Below are 14,349 nucleotides of genomic sequence, written 5' to 3' on the forward strand. Positions count from 1 at the left end.
CTCATCCGACCAAATAACATTCTTCCATTGCTCTATAGTCTAGGATTTATGCCTTCGGCACCATGTTTCCCTGTTAAGCGCATTTGCATCGCTGATGAGTGGTTTTGAAATTCCAGCACGCCCTGAAATACCTGCTTATGAAGCTCCTTTCGTGTTGCTTTCGTGCTGACAGGGTTAGAAAGTATGACATTCAATACTGCAGTGACTTTTGCAGCTGTCGTTCTCATATGCTTCGTCACAATCCTTTGCGATGACCATCCGTCACGCCGCGCGTATTTAGCCGAACGGTCTAAAAGGCGCTGCAGTCATGGACTGTGCGGCTGGTCCCAGCGGAGGTTCGAGTCCTCCCTCGAGCATGCGTGTGTGTGTTTGTCCTTAGGATAATTTAGGTTAAGTAGTGTGTAAGTTAGGGACGGATGACCTTAGCAGTTAAGTCCGATAAGATTTCACACACTTTTTATTTATTTTTTTTTTTTTTTTACAACCATCCGTCACACTCTCATAGTACACACTTCCGTCTCCGTTGTGACTTGGCGGATAATGTTTTCCGCTTTCCCTGTATGCGGTACAAATCTTCGATGCGGTGCCTCTTGCAGCACCAAACACTTCAGGTCCATTGGTTCTGACGACGACAAACTCTTGCAACATACTGAGATCTTTGCACAGGTGCCGTTCATGATCAAATACAACAGCGCAACCTGTAGACTTGGCTAGCATCCGTATTTATATTCAAGCAAACATTTCTTGCGGTGCTCCGTATTTTTGTCCACACACTGTTTATCGCTGGGCGGAACATGTAAGGCATGTCATAGCAAATGGTCTACTCTTTGATGTCACTCACCCAACAGAAAAGCTTCGGAGGCAGAATCGGTTAGCGAAGGTCACTTGATGCTGGGACAACGTTCTCACCTATTTAACATAGACTATTTGCTTTGTCATTGCCGCACGACGGGAATCAACAGAGTTTGAACGCGGAATGGTAGTTGGAGCCAGATGTATAGGACATTCAGTTTCGGAAATCGTTAGGGAATTCAATCTGCCGAGGTTCACAATGTCAAGGGTGTGCTGAGAATACCGAATTTCAGGCATTACCTCTCACAACGGACAACTCAGTGGTCGATAGCCTTCACTTGATGACCGAGAGCAGTAGCGTTTGCGTAGAGTTGTCGGTGCTAACAGACATGAAACACTGCCTGAAGTAACCGCGCAAATCAATGTGGGACGAACGAGGAACGTATCTGTTAGGACAACGCCGCGAAATTTGGCGTTAATGAGCTACGGCAGCAGACGACCGATGCGAGAGCCTCGGATAACAGCACGACATCGCCTGAAACACCTCTCCTGGACTAGTGACCGTATCGATTGGACCCTAGACGACTGGAAAAACCGTGGCCTTATCAGATGAGTCCCGATTTCAGCTGATAGGACCTAATGGTAGGGTTCGAGTGTGGCGCATACCCCACGAAGCCATGGACCCAAATTTGTCCACAAGGCACTGTGCCAGCCGGTGGTGGCCCAGAATGATGTGGCCTGTGTTTATATGGAACGGGCTAGGTCCCCTGGTCCAGCTGCACCGATCATTGATTGGAAATTATTATGTTCGGTCACATGGAGACCATTTGCAACCATTCATGGACTTCATGTTCCCAAACAAACATGGAATTTCCTGGCAGCTTAAAACTGTGTGCCGGACCGAGACTCGAATTCGGGACCTTTGCCTTTCGCGGGCAAGTGCTCTACCGACTGATCTACCCAAGTACGACTCAGGACCCGTCCTCACAGCTTTACTTCCGCCAGTACCTCATCTCCTACCGCCAAAGCTTCACAGAAGCTGTCCTGCGAACCCTGCAAGAGTAACACTCCTGAAAGAAAGGATATTGCCGAGATATGGTTTAGCCGCAGCCTGGGGTGTTGTTTCAAAAATGAATTTTCACTCTGCAACCGAGTATGTGCTAATATTGAACTTCCTGAGAGATTAAAACTGTGTGTCAGTCCGAGACTTGAAGTCGGGACCTTTACCTTTTGTGGAAGTAAAGCTTCGAGTAGGAGTGGTGAGTCGTACTCATGAAGCTCAGCCGGTAGAGTAATTGCCCGAGAAAGGCAAAGGTCCCAACTTCGAGGCTTGGTCCTCCACACGATTTTAATCTGCCAGGAAGTTTCACTTTGCAATTATTGCTATAGAGGCAGTTTTGCTCAATATTTCTGCAGATGACTTCCAACGACTTGTTGAGTCCATGTCACTTCGAGCTGCTACACTACGCCGCGCAAAAGGAGGCCCGATATGATGATAGGAGGTATCTTACGCCTTTTGTCACCTCAGCGTATGTTGCAAAATGCCGCGCATAAAAACGGGATTTTTCTGAGCTTCATACCTCGGGTTCTATTGGTCATAGATAGGTAGCGTCAAGTGTTATGGATAGTCGTTGGGCAGGTGACCATTAGTATACAAAACAGAACAGTCGTTTTACTCTAACTATTCGACAGCACAGGACCAAAGTTTGACTATTACACTCTTTCTTCAGCTTAGGCAAATGGAGCAGAATCGGTTGGTTTTCTTGCGTTATATGTGGTCTATGGCCTTAAGGACATCTTGCCAGGAGATCCTCCCCAGTCTCGACAGGCGTCTCGAACACAAGACGTTAGACATGACTCCACAAGAAGAAACCAAGTGGAGTCAGATCGGGAGGATGAGCTGTCCACTATACAGGACCTCCTCTTCGAGTCCACTTTTCAGGGAACGTGTGACACAGATGTTTACTAACAAGATGTACAAAACGAGCTGGGACTCTTATCATGTCGGAACCACGTACATGCATCACATGTGCAGTGCATTTACAGTTTTCTGTATATGCATTTCACGACGTACCTCCATATTTTGGTACGGTTTGACGACCCTTCAGCATTTGCAACTACACAGGTAAATAAATTTGATTAATGGTGTCTCGTATTCACTGCCAGAACCTTCACAGAATAAATCAGATGTTTCTGGACCGTGGTTTCTTATTTCACACTGATAAATTTCACTGTCTCCGTCACCGATGAAATTTCGAATCATCATCACGGAAATGTCGTGTATAACTGAAAGGCTCACTTTGAAAGAGTTTGATATAACCCAAACTAGGTGACGAGCTCCATTTCTGATCAATTACGCTGTTGATGAAAACTCGCTGGAAGTAGTGACTACCGTAAAATACCTAGGAGAACCAGTATGGAACTATCAAAAGTTGAATGCCCACGTAACAGTGATAGCAGGAAAGGCAGATGTCACGCTGAGACTCATTGGAATAACTTAAGAAAAATTTAATTCATCCACGTAAGCAGTTGCTTATAAAATATTTGTGCTACTGATTCTTGAGCATTTTTCAGCTGTCTTGAACCTTTACTAAATATACTGAAGAGCCAAAGAAACTGGTACACCTGCCTAATATCGTGTAGGGCCCCGGCGAGCACGTGGCGTGGACTTGACTAATGTCTGAAGTAGTGCTGAGGGGACCTGACACCATGAATTGTGCAGAGCTTCCATAAATTCGAAGAGTACGAGGGGTGGAGATCTCTACTGAACAGCGCGTTGCAAGGCATCCCAGATATGCTCAATAATCTTCATGTCTGGAGAGTTTGGTGGCCAGCGGAAGTGTTTAAACTCGGAACAGTGTTCCTGGAGTTACTCTTTAGCGATTCTAGACGTGTGATGTGTCGCATTGTCCTGCTGGAATTGCCCAAGTCCGTTGGAATGCACAACGGACATGAATGGATGCAGGTGATCAGCAGGATGCTTACGTACGTGTCACCTGTCAGAGTCGTAAATAGACGTATCAGTGGTCCCATACCACTCCCAACTGCAGACGCCCCACACCATTACAGTCTCCACCAGCTTGAACAGTCCTCTGTTGACATGAAGGGTCCGTGGATTCATGAGGTTGTCTCCATACCCGTACAAGTCCATTCGTTTGATACAATTTGAAACGAGACTCGTCCGACCACACAACATGTTTCCAGTCGTCAACAGTCCAATGTCAGTGTTGACGGGCCCCGGCGAGGCGTAAAGCTTTGTCATGCAGTCATCAAAAGTACACGAGTGGGCCTTTGGCTCCGAAGGCCCATATTGATGATGTTTCGTTAACTGTTTCGCACGCTGACTCCTGCTGATGGCCCAGCAATGAAATCTGCAGCAATCTGCGGACGGGTTGTACTTCTGTCACGTTGAACGATTCGCTTCAGTCGTCGTTGGTCCCGTTCTGGCAGGATCTTTCTCTGGCCGCAGCGATGTCGGAGATTTGAGGTTTTACCGGACTGATATTCACGGTACACTCGTGAAATGATCGTACGGGAAAATTCCCACTTCACAGCTACCTCGGAGATCCTGTGTCCCATCGCTCTTGCGCTGAATACAATACCACGTTCAAACTCACATAAATTTTGATAACCTGCCATTGTAGCAGCAGTAACAGATCTAACAACTACGCCAGACACTTGCTGTCTTATACAGGGGTTGACGACCGCAGCGCCGTATTCTGCCTGTTTACATATTTCTGTGTTTGAGTACGCGTGCCTATACAAGTTTCTTCGGCGCTTCAGTGTAGGATTAACAGAAGAGATGGATAAGATATTACGAAGATCAGCACGTTTTGTCACGGGTTTGTTTAGTCAACACAGGGCGTTATGCAAATGCTTAACAAACTCCAGTGATAATCGCTGCAAGAGAGGTGTTGAGTTTCAGACAGAGGATTAATAATGAGCCGGCCGGTATGGCCGAGCTGTTCTAGGCGCTTCAGTCTGGAACCGCGCGACCGCTATGGTCGCAGGTTCGAACCCTGCCTCGGGCATGGATGTGTGTGATGACCTTAGGTTAGTTAGGTTTAAGTAGTTCTAAGTTCTAGGGGACTGATGACCTCAGATGTTAAGTCCCATAGTGCTCAGAACCACTTGAACCATTAATAATGAATTTACGGAAGCGTACGTTAGAAGAAAAGTCGGACTACACATTACTTCATTCCACATGCTGTGGGGTGTCAGTTTTGCTGTTCAACATACGTCTAAGATTCTACAGTCTGATCTCCGGTGACCTACAGAGAAGGGAATCACCCCATAATTTCGTCCATGTTAATTTTACGGAAGTAATAGTGTACCGCAAACAGAAACGTGTTACTGAAATGATAATTAGTCTAATAGAAGCGCCGGCTGGTGTGACGGAGCGGTTATAGGCGCTTCAGTCTGGAACCGCGTGACCGCTACTCAGGTTCGAATCCTGCCTTGGGCATGGATGTGTGTGATGTCCTTAGGTTAGTTAGGTTTAAGTAGTTCTAAATTCTAGGGGACTGGTGACCTCAGATGTTAAGTCCAATAGTGCTCAGAGCCATTTGAATCATTTTTCTAATAGAAGTGGCCGAATCAAGCATGAAAATGTGGCTGCCAAACCGTGCACATAGAGATATTAATGAGGGGAGTTCATCTGTCTGTAACAGAAGTAGGTGGTCAAAATGGTAATGAGATTTATCATCGTAGAGCATCAACATATCAGTTACCTACTGATATAACTGAATGATCATTTAATAAGCGGACAAAGATTTATAGTCGTAAAATCAAATCTTGGCATAGATGGGTGAGCACGAGTAAAGCGTAATTATGAGAATAAATTGCGGATATGACCAATGACTGCAAGAGTGGTTAATGGTTGAAGAAAGAATATGGAAAAGTATGTACAAACACCAGTAAGATCGCCGAAGTGCATCATGAACGCAACTAGCTGGTTGCAAGACGTTAAAACTGCTGTTGATTTCTGAAGGGCGATGAATGACATCGCTTCCTTACTGAAACAGTGATGGGAGTGCCGGCCCATTCTTATCACTCTCATGCAGTGCGAATGCAGAAGGTGGCCGCAATAGCGGCTCGAGATTCTGAGTTTAGCCTGCCCTCTACATTCAGTGCAAAAGTGAAATGATCTTTCTCTAGACCTGCAAGCTTGATCTGGCAGCAAGTCCGTCGTTGGTCTACACATGTCCTCTGCACTTGTTCTACGGCAAGTGAATTCATCGTAGTATTTACAAACACAGGCACTGCAATGTCGAACTTATCCGTTGATACCAGGCTACAGACTTTCGATTAACTGTCTCTCTTGGCCGAGAATTACGGTAAGTGTACGAGCACAGGCTAATGACACATGGATGACGACATATGGAAGTCTGGTTTTGGCTTTGAAGCGTGCACGAATAGCCGTGGTGGCCGAGGGGTTCTAGGCGCTTCAGTCCGGAACCGCGCTGCTGCTGCGGTCGCATGTTCGAATCCTGCCTCGGGCATGGATTTGTGTGATCTCCTTAGGTTATTTAGGTTTAAGGAAGTCTAGGGGACTGATGACCTCAGATGTTAAGTCCCATAGTGGTTACAGCCATTTGATTTTGAAAGCAACCGCTCACGACAAGTGGCAAATACGGGTTCGAGTTCCGCTCCGGCACAAATTTTCAATGTCGTCCTTCCATTCTGCAATTGGAGGTTGCATGTATTAGCAACTGCAAACACATTTCCTGTATTTTATAACAGCTGTAGTTGCTGCTGTGCCTGTTCCTTCGGACATGCATGCATGTCCGGAAGAACATTGCGTCGTACATTCTACGAACACAGGCACCGCAATATTGTATTTATGTGTATTTGTTCTGAATTGAACTACATTGTAATAGTAGTAATAATACATGACTAGAGACTAGACTAATTATTGTTTTACTTTTGTAATGAAATGAAATGTCGTTTGACGAGGGCCTCCCGTCGGGTAGACCGCTCGCCTGGTGCAAGTCTTTTGATGTGACGCCACTTCGGCGACTTGCGCGTCGATGGGGATGAAATGATGATGATTAGGACAACACAACACACAGTCCCTGAGCGGATAAAATCTCCGACCCGGCCGGGAATCGAACCCGGGCCCTTTGAATTGACAGTCCGTTGCGCTGACCACTCAGCTACCGGGGGCGGACACTTTTTTAGTGTAATAATGATAATAATAATTTTGTGTGGCTCAGTGTGCCGGCCGCAGTAACCGAGCTGTTCTAGGTGCTTCAGTCTGGAATCCCGCGACCGCTGCGGTCGCAGGTTCGAATCCTGCCTCGGGCATGGATGTGTGTGATGTCCTTTGGTTGGTTAGGTTTAAGCAGTTCTAAGTTCTAGGGGACTGACGACCTCAGATATTAAGTCCCATAGTGCTCAGAGCCATTTGAACCATTTGTGGCACAGTGGCCCAAATGCGATACTTCCAATTGGACGCCACTTCGGCCACTTGCGTGTCCCTAATTTACCCCAGATACCCAACCAAGTAAAGGGGAAATAGGATCCGTACCACATGCCGTTCGAAGTAACTCTTTACATCATAGGAAGGTGAAGGCTGAATAAAACGTAGCGTGAAAAATCGGTGTTCTGGTCGGGATTCGGCCCTTCGACCTCTCGGTTTCCAGGTACATGCTGTCCTGCTAGGCCACCAGGCTAGATACTTTTGTAATGCGTATAAGTGAAAGAGAAATTTTCTGGAAACACTCTTAGTCTATTCAAATGGTTCAAATGGCTCTGAGCACTATGGGACTCAACATCTGTGGTCATAAGTCCCGTAGAACTTAGAACTACTTAAACCTAACTAACCTAAGGACATCAGACACAGCCATGCCCGAGGCAGGATTCGAACCTGCGACCGTAGCAGTCGCGCGGCTCCTGACTGAGCGCCTAGAACCGCTAGACCACCGCGGCCGGCTTAGTCTATTCGCCTCAGTTTACATTTTCAACGAGGTGCTGTCAGAGGCATATAAATGCAAATGCTTTATGAAAATGTTCACTGATCAACTATCTATACCAGTGGTCCGCAGACCCCTAGGGGTCCGCGAGCCATGCCAGAGGGGTCCGCAAGATGCAATTAGAATAAAAAATATATTCAATATATTTCGTATGATAACAGATTTTTTTTTTTTTTTTTTTTTTTTTTTGCCGCTTCCTGCCTGAGCATAGCTTTAGCGAACGCTAACTTCTGCGTCTAGCGTCTACCTAGAGCCAACTGACACTACCACACTCTAGCGCAAAACTAGAATAAGATAGCTCTGATGTATGTCATTAGACAGCGCTCGCTGGTTCTTTGCAGCTGACAACTGACAGTCACTTTACACAGAAACTCGTATTTCAGACGACAATCGGCCATTGTTAATTTAGTGCCAGTTCTTTCACAGACCGCGTTGTTTACATATTCAATATTCTGCATTAAAACAGTAGTGTTTGTAAAGCATTCATGAAAAACAAATATAGGAACCGGCTCGACATGCGGTCGGATTTCAGAGTGAAAGTTTCAAGTTTGGAACCTAATGTTTCAGGAATAATGGACTCAAAGGTCAGATTGAACTCATCTCATTAAGAACTGAAAATTGAAACTAACTGTATACTGATGGAGTACTCTGTTGTAACTGTATTTTTTGAAATAAATAATACCTTGTATGAAATTAGTGTTTTCTTATTTTTCACACGTGTCTACTCCATGCAATCTCAAGTGTAGTACACTTGAAAGACCAATACAATCAGTTTTAATTTTTTCCTGTCATTTTCAGCTCATACCCTTTTTTAAGGAGTTTGATTTGAAGACAAAGATTCTGAGCAATAATCAAAAATTTAACAATAACAATGATGGCTAAATTGAAAAAGTTTTAAGCTCAATATTATATCCATAATGAATATGTCAATGTTTTTCTAAGTACCAAACATAGAAAACGTATAAGAAGACTCTTAATTTGGCTTTTTAGGTACTTGATACTGTGATATGACACGGTACCAATCATGCTCGATGAGGGGGTCCTCAAGAAAATTTTGTTGGGGACCCCTGATCTATACAATATGAGCATCATCGGAGACTCGTAACGTTTCAGTTTGAGATCTAAATTTTCTACCCACTTCGGCAAAACACAGAGATCTCAATTTGTGCATACCGTGGCAGACGTGATTTTCTTGGGTTGACATTTACATACACTTGGACGTCATTAGCGTGAAGAGCTTCAAGTAATCATTCCTCGGTCTGAAGTCGACGGCAACAACATGTGCAATACCCTCTACTTTCACTCTCTCCCGTCCCACTTCCCTGTCCCCCACCACTCTCACTGCGGGACAGTGACAGACAGAAAGACACACTTCATTGTGCAGGGTAAAATGCCACCAACCTAAATGCGCCAGCGAGGAGACGTTGACGATGCGGGCGGGAGCAGACGCACGCAGCCTGGGCAGCAAAAGGCACGTGAGGAGGAAGTGGCCGAGATGGTTGACACCCAGCTGCATCTCGAAGCCGTCCTCCGTCACGGCATGCGGGCACGCCATGATGCCTGCAACACAGACCGAGTGTAAGCTGGATTGGCGATTAAGATTAAAGGAAAATACAGGGGGTGGACAAAAATATGGAGGCATCAAAAACACAACACATTTATATGCCTAATACACTACTGGCCATTAAAATTGCTACACCACGAAGATGATGTGCTAAAGACGCAAAATTTAACCGACAGGAAGAAGATGCTCGGATATGCAAATGATTAGCTTTTCAGAGCATTCACACAAGGTTGGCGCCGGTGGCGACACCTACAACGTGCTGACATGAGGAAAGTTTCCAACTGATTTCTCATACACAAACAGCAGTTGACAGGCGTTGCCTGGTGAAACTTTGTTGTGATGCCTCGTGTAAGGAGGAGAAATGCGTACCATCACGTTTCCGACTTTGATAAAGGTCGGAGTGTAGCCTATCGCGATTGCGGTTAATCGTATCGCGACATTACTGCTCCCGTTGGTCGAGATCCATTGACTGTTACCAGAATATGGAATCGGTGGGTTCAGGAGGGTAATACGGAACGCCGTGCTGGATCCCAACGGCCTCGTATCACTAGCAGTCGAGATGACAGACATCTAATCAGCATCGCTGTAACGGATCGTGCAGCCACGTCTCGATCCCTGAGTCAACAGTTGGGGACGTTTGCAAGACAACAACCATCTGCACGAACAGTTCGACGACGTTTGCAGCAGCATGGACTATCAGCTCGGAGACCATGGCTGCGGTTACCCTTGACGCTGTATCGCAAACAGGAACGCCTGCGATGGTGTACTCAACGACGAACCTGGCCGCACGAATGGCGAAACGTCATTTTTCTGATGAATACAGGTTCTGTTTCAGCATCATGATGGTCGCATCCGTGTTTGGCGACATCGCGGTGAACGCACATTGGAAGCGTGTATTCGTCATCGCCATACTGGCGTATCGCCCGGCATGATGGTATGGGTGCCATTGGTTACACGTCTCGGTCACCTCTTGTTGGCATTGACGGCACTTTGAACAGTGGACGTTATATTTCAGATGCGTTACGACCCGTGGCTCTACCCGTCAATCGATCCCTGCGAAACCCTACATTTCAGCAGGATAATGCACGACCGCATGTTGCAGGTCCTGTACGGGCCTTTCTGGATACAGAAAATGTTCGACTGCTGCCCTGGCCAGCACATTCTCCAGATCTCTCACCAATTGAAAAAGTCTGATCAATGGTGGCCGAGCAACTGGCTCGTCACAATACGCCAGTCACTACTCTTGATGAACTGTGGTATCGTGTTGAAGCTGCATGGGCAGCTGTACCTGTACACGCCATCCAATCTCTCTTTGTCTCAATGCCCAGGCATATGAAGGCCGTTATTACGGCCAGAGGTGGTTGTTCTGGGTACTGATTTCTGAGGATCTATGCACCCAAATTGCGTGAAAATGTAATCACATGTAAGTTCTAGTATAATATATTTGTCCAATGAATACCCGTTTATCATCTGCATTTATTCTTGGTGTAGCAATTTTAATGGCCAGTAGTGTACGATGAAGGAAACCGTTGGCTGTAAGAACGTCTTCCTGTCCTCTCGGAATAAATAAGTACAGGTCCTGAGTGGTTTTCGAGGGAATCTTGTACCATTCTTCGTGGAAAATAATGGCAAGTTCGCTTAACGATGATCGAGGTGGATAGCGATCACGATCCTTTCTCCCTCAAGTAGACCACAAATACTCAATAAAATTCAGATCTGGTGACTATGGTGGCCAGGGAAGATGCGACAATTCATTCTCGTGTCACAAAAACAGTCCTAGACGTTGTGAGCAGTGTGGACAGGGGTGCTGTCGTCTTGGAGCATCTGTTCCGGCGTCAAATTAAGCGCCAGCACGCCAGTCGGGAACGAGAGAGAAGAGATGGCTGTGAGAAGAAGTCAGCCAATAGCACGCTGACCGACTCCTCTCCAGGACGACAACGCGAAAGCAGCTGCCCCTATGTGAAGAGAACAAAAGAGCCGCGCTCGACTGGTCGCGGCCCAGTTCTACAGACGCTATAGAAGCGTCAACTCTAATCGCTAGCTTGAACTGTCTATGTAACACGGATTTGGGAATTGTTATAGGCCTACGGAAGAGATTTCTTATTTTGTCTGCCGCCCTTTGCTTGCGACACGTCTGTGTAACACCAAGTTAAGTATTGCATTTTTTTTCATTTTGTATAAAAACTCGTTTATACGATTTGTTTGAATGTTGTCTAGCGATCCGAGAAAGCAGGTTTCCTAGACACCCCATATTTGACGACTAGGCTGGACTTAACAGCATCACCACCACTGGAGAACAAAAATTGTACCAAGGGATGGGCATGACCAGCCAAAATACGACCTTGCTGGGTAACCATGGGTCTCATGGAGTACCACGATCGCCCTAATAGAACACCGCCATGTTTCACTCTTGGGGCGTAAACTCGGAAATGCCGGCCCCAGTGGCCGAGCGGTTCTAGGCGCTTCAGTCTGGAACCGCGCGACCGCTACGGTCGCAGGTTCGAATCCTGCCTCGGGCATGGATGTGTATGATGTCCTTAGGTTAGTTAGGTTTAAGTAGTTCTAAGTTCTAGGGGACTAATGACCTCAGAAGTTGAGTCCCATAGTGCTCAGAGCCATTTGAACTACCGCAGTCCACTTCACCCCTCCGCCGCCCCACACCGAACCCAGGGTTATTATGCGGTTCGGTCCCCGGTGGACCCCCCAGGGAACGCCTCACACGAGACGAGTGTAACCCCTATGTTTGCGTGGTAGAGTAATGGTAATGTACTCGTACGTGGAGAACTTGTTGCGCAGCAATCGCCGACATAGTGCAAGTGAGGCGGAATAAGGGGAACCAGTCCGCATTCACCGAGGCAGATGGAAAACCGCTTAAAAACCATTTACAGACTGGCCAGTTCGCCGGACCTCGACACAAATCCGCCGGGTGGATTCGTGCCGGGGACCAGGCGATCCTTCCCACCCGCAAAGCCGTGCGTTAGACGGCACGGCCAAGCGGGCGGGCCTACGTCCCACAGTACTCAGAGCCATTTGAACCATTTGAAAACTCGGAAGTATTTCGAAACAGTGTGACTATAGACTCCGATGAAATGACATTCTTCCGTTGCTCCATGGTCCACGTCGTGAGGCTTCGGCACCGCACTTTCCTGCAACGGGCATTTGCGTCACTGATGAGTTGTTTTGATATTCTAGCTCGCCCTGCAATTGCCAGCTTTTGGAGGTCCCTTTGTGTTTTGGTGCTGAGAGGGTTCGTTAGTGCGCCATTCAGTCCTGCAGTGACATTTGTTTTGTATGCGACAGTTATTCAGATTCCCTGCCTAGCGTCCGCAGCTCGTGGTCGTGCGGTAGCGTTCTCGCTTCCCACGCCCGGGTTCTCGGGTTCGATTCCCGGCGGGGTCAGGGATTTTCTCTGCCTCGTGATGACTGGGTGTTGTGTGATGTCCTTAGGTTAGTTAGGTTTAAGTAGTTCTAAGTTCTAGGGGACTGATGACCATAGATGTTAAGTCCCATAGTGCTCAGAGCCATTTTTGAACCCTGCCTAGCAAGGACGTGCATATGTCGGAGGCACTAAGGCTGCGAGCGGCGACTGCAGGCCGCCGTCGTATAAGGGAGCGACCACCGAGGTATGCATATCACGTGGCGCGACTGTCTGCCACTGAGCCTGTGGCCCTGGCTCACGGCGCAGCTCATAGCTTGCTGTACTTTGTAGTTGTTAGTATCGCGCCGTTGCGCAGCCAATGTGACTGCGTTTCTTTTCCAGTCTCGAGTGGTTACTGGTCTGGCTGTGGTACACTCATGTTTAAAAAAAAAAAAAAAAACACCTTCAAAGACTAAAGATAGGACGTTCATACTCACAGGACATGTACATAGTATCTTCTGCAGAAATGATTAGAATTGAGCCATGTGGGCCTGTGGGTTCAAGGTCAACATCTAATCACAGTGCATCACCATCTGCCGGTAAAATGTGCCTGCAGCTCTCGTTGTCGTTACACACCGAAGGTAATCAGTGTGCTCGAACAGACGTGCAGGATACCTCGTAGACCTATGCGTGAACCGTACGAGGTGAATGCAGCATGGATGGTTATACCACAGGACGCCATTCGTGCGTTATACGCGTCGATGTTGTGAGGCATGGAACAAGTTACAGGAAGTGAGGTGGCTGAAATGCTAAACATTCCTGCAGAACACACTAATTAACGTACATGTCCTGTATACAGGGTGTTACAAAAAGGTACGGCCAAACATTCAGGAAACATTCCTCACACACAAATAAAGAAAAGATGTTATGTGGACATGTGTCCGGAAACGCTTAATTTCCATGTTAGAGCTCATTTTAGTTTCGTTCTTCCACCTACGCTCAATGGAGCACGTTATCATGATTTCATACGGGATACTCTACCTGTGCTGCTAGAACATGTGCCTTTACAAGTACGACACAACATGTGGTTCATGCACGATGGAGCTCCTCCACATTTCAGTCCAAGTGTTCGTACGCTTCTCAACAACAGATTTGGTGACCGATGAGTTGGTAGAGGCGGACCAATACCATGGCCTCCACGCTCTCCTGACCTCAACCATCTTGACTTTCATTTATGGGGGCATTTGAAAGCTCTTGTCTCCGTAACCCCTGTACCAAATGTAGAGACTCTTCGTGCTCGTATTGTGGACGGCTGAGATACAATACGCCATTCTCCAGGGCTGCATCAGCGCATCAGGGATTCCATGCGACGAAGGGTGGATGCATGTATCCTCGCTAACGGAGGACATTTTGAACATTTCCTGTAACAAAGTGTATGAAGTCACGCTGGTACGTTCTGTTGCTGTGTGTTTCCATTCCATGATTAATGTGATTTGGAGAGAAGTAATAAAATGAGCTCTAACATGGAAAGTAAGCGTTTCCGGACACATGTCCACATAACATATTTTCTTTATTTGTCTGTGAGGAATGTTTCCTGAAAGTTTGGCCGTACCTTTTTGTAACACCCTGTATATGAACGTTCTGTCTCTAGTCGTCCACCC

At 46.8% G+C, this 14,349-nt stretch overlaps 1 protein-coding gene across 3 annotated transcripts in view; it reads right to left on the minus strand.

The window, feature by feature from the left end:
- LOC126248201 (retinol dehydrogenase 13-like) overlaps positions 1-14,349 on the minus strand; it is a 199,242-nt gene that overhangs the window by 74,139 nt on the left and 110,754 nt on the right. For all 3 annotated transcript variants that reach the window (XM_049949001.1, XM_049948999.1, XM_049949000.1), the window contains exon 4: positions 9,168-9,326. In XM_049949001.1, the coding sequence (XP_049804958.1) occupies positions 9,168-9,326 (159 nt within the window). The remainder of the gene's footprint in view (positions 1-9,167; positions 9,327-14,349) is intronic.

Source organism: Schistocerca nitens, chromosome 3, assembly GCF_023898315.1.
Source record: "Schistocerca nitens isolate TAMUIC-IGC-003100 chromosome 3, iqSchNite1.1, whole genome shotgun sequence".
Lineage (NCBI taxonomy): Eukaryota > Metazoa > Arthropoda > Insecta > Orthoptera > Acrididae > Schistocerca > Schistocerca nitens.